The sequence below is a fragment of the Melanerpes formicivorus genome, unplaced genomic scaffold, assembly GCF_026170545.1.
Source record: "Melanerpes formicivorus ecotype bairdi unplaced genomic scaffold, bMelFor1.0.p_v2 SCAF_52, whole genome shotgun sequence".
Classification (NCBI taxonomy): domain Eukaryota; kingdom Metazoa; phylum Chordata; class Aves; order Piciformes; family Picidae; genus Melanerpes; species Melanerpes formicivorus.
The window spans coordinates 267,221-279,507 of record NW_027142404.1 but is presented as its reverse complement, the minus strand read 5'-3'; the positions used below and the strand labels follow the sequence as shown (position 1 = coordinate 279,507).

The 12,287-nt window shown below is 51.8% G+C and overlaps 1 protein-coding gene across 1 annotated transcript in view; it reads left to right on the top strand.

Annotated features, from left to right (window-relative positions):
- Window positions 1–12,287, top strand: part of LOC137452374 (protein phosphatase 1 regulatory subunit 7-like) — a 27,230-nt gene extending 14,943 nt beyond the window's left edge. Inside the window, exons 2-6 of the mRNA XM_068160741.1 lie at window positions 6,350–6,418; window positions 7,453–7,569; window positions 8,028–8,132; window positions 10,502–10,588; window positions 11,913–12,287. Coding sequence (XP_068016842.1) covers window positions 6,350–6,418; window positions 7,453–7,569; window positions 8,028–8,132; window positions 10,502–10,588; window positions 11,913–12,089 — 555 coding nt within the window. The 3' untranslated portion in view covers window positions 12,090–12,287. The remainder of the gene's footprint in view (window positions 1–6,349; window positions 6,419–7,452; window positions 7,570–8,027; window positions 8,133–10,501; window positions 10,589–11,912) is intronic.

Sequence of the window (12,287 nt, the reverse complement as noted above, 5' to 3'; positions counted from 1 at the left end):
TTTCCTTGCTGTGCTGCAAAGATTTTGATAGGAATTTCTAGGTATTAACTACAGCCAGGGCAATCCTTCAAGTGCCCTAGGAATGCAGTGAAAACCTTTGGGGAATTGTTCCTGCTCCGGTACTCCTCAAGCTATGAGGAGCTCTTCAGGGCAGCTCCAAGGTTAGGTTTGGATTCTCCTGGAGTCTCACACAGAACGAGTCTCACGATTCCAGTGGTCTAATTTCATAGCTGCATTTTCTTCTCTCTGCCTAGGTGACAGGACGACCTCACTAATGAAGAGAGATAGCCTGAGCTCTGCAGGAACCTTGAACCCAAGCAGCCAGTGCCTTCTGTGAGTACAAGCTGTCCTTGTTCAACGTGGAACTAGTTGAGAGCTGAAGCCAGACCACACCATAATTCCCTCAGCTTCCTCTTCTGCAGATTAAACAGTCCCAGTTCCTTCAGCCACTCCTCATAAGGCTTGTTATCCAGACCCCTCACCAGCTTTGTGGCCCTTCTCTGGACACGTTCCAGCACCTCCACATCCCTCTTGTCATAGGGGCTCCAGAACTGGACACAGTACTCCAGGTGGGGTCTCACCAGGGCTGAGTAGAGGGGGAGGATCACCTCCCTCGACCTGCTAGCCACACTTCTCTTGATGCAGCCCAGGATCTGATTGGCCTTGCGGGCTGCAAGTGCACACTGAGAGCTCCTGTTGAGCTTTTTGTCCACCAGCACCCCCAAGTCTCTCTCTTCAGGGCTACCCTCCAGCCAGTCACTGCCCAGCCTGTATTTGTGCCTGGGATTGCCTCGACCCAGATGCAGGACCCTGCACTTGCTCTTATTGAACTTCATGAGGTTGGCTTGTGCCCACCTCTCCAGCCTGTCCAGGTCCCTCTGGATGGCCTCCCTTCCCTCCAGCGTGTCTGCTGCACCACACAGCTTGGTGTCATCAGCAAACTTGCTGAGGGTGCACTCAATGCCACTGTCCATGGCACCCACAAAGATGTTGAACAAGACAGGTCCCAGGACTGATCCCTGAGGGACTCCGCTTGTCCCTGGCCTCCACTGGGACATGGAGCCATTGACAGCCACTCTTTGGCTGCGGCCATCAAGCCAGTTCCTTATCCATCCAGTGGTCACCCATCACACCCATGTGTCACCAGTTTGGAGACCAGGCTGTGGTGCGGGACAGTGTCGAAGGCTTTGCTCAGGCCCAGGTAAACGACATCAGTTGCTCGCCCCTCATCTATTAATTTTGTCACCTGCTCATAGAAGGCCACCAGGTTGGTCAGGCAGGATTTGCCCTTGGCAAAGCCATGCTGACTGTTCCCAATCACCTCTTCACTATTCTTTTGAGCGAGTAGTGACTCCAGGAGGATCTGCTCCATGATCTTTCCGGGCACAGAGGTGAGACTGACTGGCCTGTAGTTCCCTGGTTCCTCCTTCTTGCCCTTTTTGAAGATGGGGGCAATGTTTCCCCTTTTCCAGTCTGTGGGGACTGCCCCAGACTGCCATGACTTTTGAAATATAATAGAGAGGGGTTTAGCAACCTCCTCTGCCAGTTCTCTCAGCACCCGTGGGTGTAACCCGTCGGGTCCCATGGACTTGAACACTTTCAGGTTCTTCAGGTGATCACGAACCTGATCTGCACTTACAATGGGCAGTTCTTCCTCCCCGTCCCTGGCTTTGACTTCCATAACATCAGGAGTGTGGCTAGAGGCCCTTGCAGTGAAGACTGAGGTAAAGAAGTTATTAAGCACCTCAGCCTTTTCCTCATCACATGTGACCATGTCACCAGTTTCCTTTCTGAGGGGGCCCACACCTTCCCTAGTCTTCTTCTTCCCATTAATATACCTGTAAAAGTTCTTAGTGTTCCCTTTAATCTCCCTGGCTAGATTCAACTCAAACTCTGCTTTGGCTTTCCTAACCAGGACTCTTGCTGCTCGGGCAGCTTCCTTGTATTCCCCCTGTTCTACCTGTCCTTCCCTCCACTTCCTGTAGAGTTTCCTTTTAAGTAATAGTGTGTCCAGTAGCTCCTTGCCCATCCAGGCAGGCCTCCTAGCGTTCTTACCTGCTTTTCTCTTTGTTGGTACACAGAGCTCCTGGACACAGAGGAGGTGGTCCTTGAATACTGCCCAGCTGTCCTGGGTCCCTCTTCCCTCCAGGGCTTTGTCCCACGACACTTTGGCTAGCAGATCCCTGAAGCCATCAAAATCTGCACGCCTAAAGTCTGGGGTCGTGAGCTTGGAATACTTCCTCCTGACTGCCCTGAGGATGTTAAATTCAACTGCTTGTAGCCAGGTGGGGGTTGGTCTCTTCTCCCAGGCAAGCAGCACCAGAACAAGAGGACACAGTCTCAAGCTGTGCCAGGGGAGGTTTAGGCTGAATGTTAGGAAGTGGTTTACAGCTTGGCCAAAGACTCTTCTGATCCCTGTCTTCTGGTCGTGACCAGCAGCGTGCACGGGTGGCCAAGAAGGCCACTGGCAACCTGGCCAATATCAGGAACAGTGTGGCCAGCAGGAGCAGGGAGGTCATTCTGCCCCTGCACTTGGCACTGGTTAGGGCACACCTTGAGTCCCGTGTCCAGTTCTGGGCCCCTCCGTTTAAGCAAGACGTTGAGTTGCTGGAAGGAGTCCGGAGAAGGGCAACAAAGCTGGGGAGGGGTTTGGAGCACAGGCCTGTGAGGAGCGGCTGAGGGAGCTGGGGTTGCTCAGCCTGGAGAAGAGGAGGCTCAGGGGAGACCTTCTTGCTTTCTACGACTCCCTGAAGGGAGGTTGTAGCCAGGTGGGGGTTGGTCTCTTCTTCCAGGCAAGCAGCACCAGAACAAGAGGACACAGTCTCAAGCTGTGCCAGGGGAGGTTTAGGCTAGAGGTTAGGAAGAGGTTCTGCACAGAGAGAGTGATTGCCCATTGGAATGGGCTGCCCAGGGAGGTGGTGGAGTCACCATCTTTGGAGGTGTTCAGGAGGAGACTGGATAGGGTGCTTGGTTGCATGGTTTAGTTGATTAGGTGGTGTTGGATGATAGGTTGGACACGATGATCTTGAAGGTCTCTTCCAACCTGGTCCATTCCATTCCATTCCATCACCATCTAATCAACTAAACCATGGCACTGAGTGCCTCATCCAGTCTCTTTCTAAACACTTCCAGTGATGGTGACTCCACCACCTCCCTGGGCAGCACATTCCAAAGGCCAATCTCTCTTTCATCCTGCTCTATTCTATTCTGTGAAGACCTTCTTCCTAACATCCAGGTTTAATTGGTGAGAGCAACAGACTTGGTTGCTGCCACCCGCTGCTACGGGGTCTGAGTGGCCCCCAAATGGGGTTTGGAGGCAGGTAAAGGTTTCTTTTGGCATGTGAAGGGGTTTTGTGGGCATCTAGAAGGGGTGTGGAGCCCCCTGAAAGGGTCTGGGATAGTGTCAGGGGGTTCTGGGCTGGTCCACCAGCGGGTCTGGGGACATTAGAAGCATCTGGGGGTACCTAAAACGGAGCTGGGCGTATCAGATGGGGGGTTTGGGTGCCTCCAAAGGGGTTTTGTGGGCATCTAATTGGGGAATCTGGGGGGGTCCTGAAGGAGTTGGGGGGTTCTCAGTGAGGTTTTGGAGTCTCTATGGAGTGCCTGGAGTCTCCTGGAGTGCCTGTGCTTGAAACCCCCCCAGAGGCCGGGCAGAGTGGTGCTCACAGTAGCTCTGCAAGTCTGCCATGGGCTCAGGAGGCTGTGCAGCTGTTAAACCTTTTCTTTTGCTCAAGCACAATCTTTCTGAATTCTTTTCTTGGATTTTTTTTTTTCCCAGGGTGATGTGAAACTGTCTGATTTTGGGCTAAGCACAGCTGTTCAGAAGTCTCAGAGACCTGAGCTCTACAGGAACCTCACACACAAACCCCCAAGTGCCTTCTGTGAGTACAAGCTGTCCTTGTCCAGCATGGAGGTAGTTGAGAGCTGAAGCCAGACCACGCCATAATTCCCTCAGCTTCCTCTTCTGCAGATTAAACAGTCCCAGTTCCTTCAGCCACTCCTCATAAGGCTTGTTATCCAGACCCCTCACCAGCTTTGTGGCCCTTCTCTGGACTCACTCTCTCACCTCTGTGTGCTGGGGAACACCACTTGTGCCCGGCCGGCCACCGGCTGGGTTTAACTCTGTTCCCCACCGCTCTTGGGGCCCAGCCATCCATCCTGTTCTGCTGTCCAGCAGTCCCTTTGAAAAACAATCCATCTGAAAAAAGAAGTAGCAGAGAAGGAAAGCTGAAGCTGCAAAGACTGCAGTCCCCTCAGTTCTTGTGGTACCCTCTGTGAGATCCTAAGCCACCTGAACTGAGCCGGTCAGGCAGCCAAGCTAGTGCAGCAGTGTCTTCTGGAGAGTTGATAGGAGCCAGTTCTGTGGGGTTTGTTGAAGTGAGTGGCCAGTCGTTCTACATGAACAATTGTCTTAGTGCTAGCAAGCAGGAGGCTCTGAAGTGTGGTACTTTGAGAGCTCCATTCATACTTGCCCTTCAGGAGGAGCCAGCTCTTTCATTGAAGGATCTTCCTGAGGTGTCCAAGTACAATTTCTGTTGACACTTTTCAGCTCTTACATCCAGGTTGCTGACAGAGGACGTTGGTTTGTGGGCCCTGGCAGCGACAGTTTTCCAAAGAGGAGCTCTAAGGCCAGCTGCAAGGTTAGGTTTGGATTCTCCAGGGGTGCCTGTGCTTGAAAGCCCCCCCAGAGGCCGTGCAGAGTGGTGCTCGCAGTAGCTCTGTGCAAGTCTGCCATGGGCTCAGGAGGCCAGTATCTAGAGAGAGGGAGAGGGAAGGACAGAGACACTTCTAAGACAGTTTTAAAGAAATAATTATGAGAAGAGGCAAATTAATTCTGGGGACTCATGTGATATATCTGTTCAAGAGAAAAAAAAATGAAGGAGGTTTCTGACCATAACCAGGCTGACAAAGCACAGTAATGTGGTTTCCTATGGGATTCAACTCCTCCTGCATTGCACAGGACACTTCAACAGCTGTCCTGACAAGCTCTAAGTAATGAACTTAATCCACCCTGTGCGAGCAATGGGGCAAAAGATTACAAAATCCATGTATGCAGTTGAGATGTGTTACGTTGGGACGCCCAGGATACAGCTCATCAAGCTCTCCTAGTGTTTAGACGCAAGATGGAAGAAGGAAGGGGGAAGACAGAGCAGAAGGTCTATTTAAATATGAAACTCCTAGGCTGAAAGAAAAGAAAAACATTTTAAAGAGCACTCAGTGAGACTCTGTCACCAGCATAGCTAATCACAGAATCACTGAGTGTTAGGGGTTGGAAGGGACCCCAAAATAGCATCCGGTCCAACCCCTGTGCCAGTGCAGGATCACCTGGGGCGGGTTTTGAATGTCTCCAGAGACTCCACTAACTCTCTGGGCAGCCTGCTCCAGGGCTCTGGCACACACAGTGAAAAGGTTTTCCCTTCTGTTCCTGTGGAACTTCCTCCTTTTATTCGTCGGACGCAGCGAAGCCGCTGGGTCGTGTTGCTGCGGCAAGGTGACCCACCCTGTAGTTCAGGGCCTGGGTCTGTGCCTTCATGGCAGCCTGTTCCCTTGGCACCCTGTCAGCTTAACAGCCCTGTGCTCGGGGTCTGTGTGACGAGTTGTGGAGCCCTCCATCCCCCTTCTGTCCCCAGCAGCAGCCCAAGGTCCCTGTAAGCAGGGCTGGGGAGGCTGCTTTAGGCAGCTAACAGGAACCAACCTTGCCTGGCCCTTAGGGGGCTGAGGTCAGTCCCTGGGCTCCTGAAGAGGTGGTGTTGCGCTGCTGCCAGGAGGGCCGGCCCTTTTTTGTTGTCCTTCACAGCAGAGGCTAAGATCTAAATGGGCTTTTGTGCCTCTTAATTTTTTTCCTACTTGACCTAGCAACATCCTTAAACATTCCATGGGTCAACTCTCCTTCCTTCCCTGATGTTTTTCCCATAATTCACTCAGAAGCTCGTTGCCCATCCAGGCTCTCTCTTCTGGGGCTCATCTCCAGCACATTGGCGCAGCCTGGTCTGAGCCTTCAAGGGTTCTGTCTTGAAGCAGGTCCTGCTCTCCTGGACCCCTTTATTTTTAAGGGCTGTTTCTCAAGGAACCTTCTGAGTTAGTTCCTTAAGTAATCTGAAGTCTGCCCTCCAGCAGTCCAGAGTGGAGGTTTTGTTGCTGCCCCTCTTAGCTTGACTGGATATTGAACACTCAATTATCTCCTGGTCACTGCACCCCAGACAGCCTCCAACCACATCTCCCACCAGCCCTTCTCTGCTTGTCAAAGGAAGGTCAAGCAAGGCCTTACCCCTGGTAGGCTCTCACAGCACCTGGGATAAGAAGCTGTCCTCCATGCACTCTAAGAACCTCTTAGACTGTCTCCCTCTAGCTGCCCATAGAGTCACTCATCAACCTCTCCATCCTGGTTGGGTGGTCTGTAACAGACTTCAACCAGGATGTCAGCCTTGTTGGCCTTCCCTCTAATTCTCACCCACAGGCACTCAACCTGATCATCCATGGCATCTAGAGCCCTCCTGATGTACAGGGCCACCCCTCTACCTTTTCTCCCTGGCCTGTCTCTCCTGAAGAGCCTGTGGCCATCAATTACAGTACTCCAGTCATGTGAGCCATCCCACCACATTTCTGTGATGGCAGCTACATCATAACCTTCCTGCTGGAAAAAGGCTTCCAGCTCCTCTTGTTACCCGTGCTGTGTGCATTAGTGTACATGCACTGATTTCAGCCCCTTCCCCCTTCAAATCTAGTTTAGAGCCCTGCCAATGAGACCTGCCAACTCCCTTCTTAGAACCCTTTTCCCTCTGTGGGATAGGCTGTTCTCATGTGCTAGGAAAGCTGCTTTGAAGTCTCCCTGGAGCCTTCTCTTCTGCAGGCTGAACAGCCTCAACTCTCCCAGCCTGGTCCCACAGGGGAGGTTCTCCTGCCCTCTGTGATTATCTTGGTGCCCTCCTGGACCCTCCTTTGCAGCCTCGTGCCCTTCTTTTGCCGGGGGCACCAGAACTGGATATGCAGAAGCGTTGTGCAGAGAAGCTGAACAGTTTGTCTCTGCCTGTGCTATGCCATCACTGCTGAGCAGTGACAGATTCATGCTTGCCAAGTTGGTAATTGCTGCTCTGGATACACCTCATGGCTCAGGGAATGTCACTGTCACTGTTCTCTGAGCCTGCTCATTCTCAGCTCTTGCTACCTGGCCAGTGAAGGCAGCAGCTGGGACAAAGCAATACCGCCCTCACTAAACCCACCAGTAAAAAGTGCCACCAGCCACCTGTCACACGGGTGAGGTTTGCTGTCACTGCACTTAACTGCGCTCTTGGGTCATGGTGGGGGCCCTGCCTCGTGCACACCTTGTGTTGGATTCCCAGGCTTGTTTCTCAGGAGTGCAGCTCCAGGGGCCAAGGCTACAAAATGCCAGGCAGAGGGAGAAGCTGGAGTTGTATATCACAGCAGTGAATGTCTCCTGTTGTCACGTTGCAGGCAGTTGAGAACATCGACACCTTGGCCACTCTTGACAGCCTGTTCCTTGGGAAGAACAAAATCACCAAACTGCAGAACCTGGATGCACTGACAAACCTGACTGTGCTCAGCGTGCAGGTAGGGCTCTGCTTTGTCCTGTTTGCAGCAGCCTTCCTCACCCCCTCCCTGGAGGTGTTCCAGGCCTTCAGCAACCTGCTCCGGTGGAAAGTTGGGGCTGGACCTGGATGATCTTCAAGGTCCCTTCCAACCCAAACCACTCTATGAATCTATGAAATGAGTTACAGTAACATGTAAGCCTGTTGTTTGTAAGGACCCCAAGAAGACAACTTTCAGGCTACAGCTTTCGATGGGAGGGTCAGAATCTGATTCTTGCACACTTAGGGCCCCTAGACCCCTGGACCTTCCGTTGCGCATCGGTGGTACAAAGCTCAAAGGAACTGAGCTCATGAGATCAGTGTGCACCCGAGCAGACCCTTTCCCCTTCCCAGCCATACTTCAGAGAAAAGCCTTTTCTTCAGGGAGTCTCTTGGGGTTTGGTTTGTTTGGATGCCCTTACAGCACTGCTTCCCTTTCAGAATAACCGCCTGACCAAGATCGAGGGGCTGCAGAGCCTGGTGAACCTGCGCGAGCTGTACCTCAGCCACAACGGCATCGAAGTCATCGAGGGGCTGGAGAACAATGTGAGCAGGCTCTTGCTAGCTGTGCCTGACCTCTTGCCCTGAGCTGCTCTTATCAGTAGCTGTGCTTTTCAGGAAGGTTTTGTTCCTCAGCTTTCTCCACTTACATGTAGGGTTCTGAGTCCCTTGGAAAGACCTCAAAGATCCAAGTATTTGTTGTGTTAAAGTACCTTGTGTAAGTGGAGCTCCTCCTTGTGTTGTAAATTGGTTTTGTGGCGAGGTGAAGCACAAGATGCAATTAATGCAGGAGCCTGGCTCATGCCAGGACACAGAGGTGTTTGGGCAAGTCCGGAGGAGGGCTACAAGGGTGATCCAAGGGCTGGAGCAGGTCTGCTGTGAGCACAGGCTGAGGGAGCTGGGGCTGAGCAGCCTGGAGAAGGCTCCAGGGGGGCCTTAGAGCCTCAGGGGAGGTTCAGGTTGGATGTTAGGAAGAAGTTCTATACAGAAAGAGTGATTGCCCATTGGAATGTGCTGCCCGGGGAGGTGGTGGAGTCGCCGTCATTGAAGGTGTTCAGAAGGAGACTTGATGGGGTGCTTGGTGCCATGGGTTAGCTGTTTGGGTGGGTTGGATTGGTTGATGGGTTGGACACGATGATCTTGAAGGTCTCTTCCAACCTGGTTTGGTTTATTCTAATAAAAGTTTATTCTAATAAAGAGCTGCCTGCCAGGACCTGAAGGGATCCTGCAGGAAGGCTGCAGAGAGACTTTTGCTGAGGGTGTCTGAGACAGGCTATGGGGGAATGGTTTGAGGCTGAGGCAGAGCAGGGTTAGAGAGGAGCTGAGGAAGAAGTTCTTCGGTATGAGGGTGGTGAGACTCTGGCACAGGCTGCCCAGGAGACTGTGGATGCCTCCTGCCTGGGGGAGTTCAAGGCCAAATTGGATGAGGCCTTGAGCAGCCAAGTCTAATTGAGAGGTGTCCCTGGGCATGGCAGGGAGGTTGGAGTAGATCATGTCTGAGGTCCCTTCCAACCTGAGCCACTCTAGGATTCTCTGTGTCCCTATGCCCTAACCACTGCCTGCAGAGGAGCCGAGCACCCCAAGCCTGCTTTCCCCCACGCACAAGGTCTTGCACTGAGCAGTTTGCAGAGGAGATAATGACATTCCCAATTTGCCTAGAGAAGAGATAGAGGGGAGGAAAAAGAAAGAAGGAAAGCAGGCTAAGTGATGCCTGCCCTGGATATTCAGCTGCTGCTGATCTCGCCCCCTCCTCCAGGAACAGCGTAACCCTAATAATCCTTCTAGCACCCTGTAACGAAGGCTAATAAACACCTAAGGGGTTTGCTTGAACAAAGGATCTTGGCACCAGCCATAGGAAACCCCTAGCCCGTGGCTGGTATGGGGGAAGAACAAGTAGCAGGATGTGGGTTGCCCACCTGAGACCCCCCCAGCTCAGTCCCTCTGTGCCCCCCTGCCTGGTTTCCTGCTCCCCTGCAGGTTTCTGGGGTGAGGGACTTTTGGCAAGGGCTCGTAGTGACAAAAGGAAGTGGAATGGCTGTGAGCTGGAGGAAGGGAGACTTAGATTGGAGATTAGGAAGAAATTCTTTCCAGTGTGGGTGGGGAGGCACTGGTACAAGCTGCCCAGGGAGGCTGTGGATGCCCCTTCCCTGGCGGTGTTCATAGTCAGGTTGGATGAGACCTTGAGCAACCTGGGCTGGTGGAAGGTGTTGACGGGGGTTGGAACTGGATGATATTTAAGGTCCCTTCCATCCCAAACCATTCCATGATTCTGTGATCTTCAGCCATGGAAATGCTGCTGCAGCCTTTTACACAGCAGTTTGTAGGTAACTCTCGGTTCCTTTTGATAGGACATCAACTGGAGCTGGAAGTAGGAGGGGACGAACTGTGGCATGTGGCTTTCCTTTGTGTTAGTATCCATTTGAAGAAGCCTGTAGCATTTTCATTCTCACCCAACAGTAGATGATATTGTCAGAGAGCAGAGACAATCTGGAACTTAGCTGACTCTGTAAGGCAGAAAAAATCCTTTTTCTGGAGCTCTTGAATTCCCTGCTGCAACAAGTTTGTTCAGGTCTGCTGCTGAAGAGGGCATTTGTGATCTGATTTTTAATGGAGCACTCTGCTTCATGTGTTCTGAGGAAAGGCTCACTCTTTAGGAGCCCTTGGCTGTGAATTGCTGTCAGACTAGTGATTGCTTTAATTTTTGTCATAAGGCTTCTGGGCTGTCAGTAACCCAGCTTCATTAAAAGTAATTGTCCTTGCTACATACATAAGCAGGGAGAGTTCTTGTGCTGCATGTAAACAGCTGGCAATAGTTTTTCTTTGCTTCCCACAGTTTCCAGCTCTGGGCTTGAAAAAGCGGGAGAGAGAAGATGGGAAGAAATTTTGGTCTAATGTTTTTGTGTTTGCTTGTCTAGAACAAACTCACAATGCTGGACATAGCATCCAACAGAATCAAGAGGATTGAGAACATCAGTCACTTAACAGAGCTGCAGGAGTTCTGGGTAAGCATAGGATGGAACTGTCCCTGGAATGTCCCTACAGCAAGTGAACAAAAACCTTCTGGTGAGGAGCAATGGGAGGGTGGTGTACATCTATATCTCTGAGTAAGCTCAGATTCACAGATTGCACTGGGTTGGGAGGGACCCTCAAAGGTCATCTTGTTCAACCCCCTTGCACTCAGCAGGGACACCTTCAACTAGATCAGGCTGCCCAGGCCCAAAAGGAATTTGATCTTGAATGTCTCTGGGGATGCCCCCTCGATGGAGGTGTTCAAGGCCAGGCTGGATGAGGCCTTGAGCAGCCTGGGCTGGTGGGAGGTGTCCCTGCCCAAGGCAGGGTTTGGAGCTGGATGGTCGTTAAGGTCCCTACCAACCCACTCTATGATTATCTGCCAGGCAGCAAACAGTGCACAAAGTTTCCACTTCACTGTGGCTGGCCGAGGTGAGGAAGTTGTTCTTGAATGGGGGCACAGCTGATCCATTGCTGGGGTTTTTTAATGATTATTTTTTGTTATTGCTGTTAGTGTTTAAAGGTGATACTGCTTTAGTCACTGCTTCTGCATCCAAAAGCAAAGGATGGCTGAAGTCTCCAGGTTGCCGGCAGTTGGAGCATCATCCCCTTGTAATTCCTCTGCAGTGCCAGCAATGAGGCACCTCCTAGGCTTGGTCCCTGGATCAGGGAGCTTGGCACTTTCTGGAGTGGAGGAACAGTTTTGGTGGGAAAGTGATGTAGAGGGGGGAGGAAAATGCCACTTTTCACATCAGTTTGGGACCAATTTTAATGTTTCCTGGGAAATCATGAAAGTAAAGATTTCAGTGTAAGAAGATCTTGGCAGTAAACATTTCTAGCCCTTAAATGTGCAGTGGATCAACTGGGACACTGTTGTAAAGAGACTGTCTCAATGTCTTGCAGGGTGTTTTATCCTAATTCATAGATCACAGAATGGTTGGGTTGGAAGGGACCTTAAAGATCATCCAGTTCCAGGCCTCTGCCTTGGGCAGGGACACCTCCCACTAGACCAAGTTACTCGAGGCCTGGATATGCTCTCAGAGGGGTGGAGCCTTTGATCACTACCCCAGGACAGTGTAGGGATGGTTAGCGAGGGCCTGCCTGGAATGTCTGACAGGAAAGCACAGCTGGGAGGCTCCAGGGGGAAAAGGGTCACATAGCCAGGGCCATCTCACATGTGCATGAAGACTGTACAGTGCCACTGCCTTGGGCTTGTAGAAATCCTCCTGTGCGGTGGCTCTGTGGCGAGGCTGCTGCTAACCAGGCTTAGCTTGCAAGTATCTGTTGGTGTGAGCCTCCCCTGTATGTGCCGTGCAGATGAATGACAACCTGGTGGAGAGCTGGAGTGACCTGGATGAACTGAAAGGAGCCAAAAACTTGGAAACCGTCTACCTGGAGCGAAATCCCTTGCAGAAGGACCCCCAGCACCGGCGCAAAATCATGCTGGCCCTCCCCACTGTCCGGCAGATTGACGCCACCTTTGTTCGATTCTAAACCTCCTCCTGCTGCCCTCCTTGGAGAAATGTCCCAGCTGGGTTTTCTATCCACTTAACCACACAGCCCAAGTCTTCAGTACACTGTCACAGAGCAGATGGTCAAGAAAAAGCACTGAGTACCAGATCCTGTGTACGATGCACTCATTGTTTTTGAGATGTTGTTGTTATTATTATTAAATCTTAATATGGAGACTTC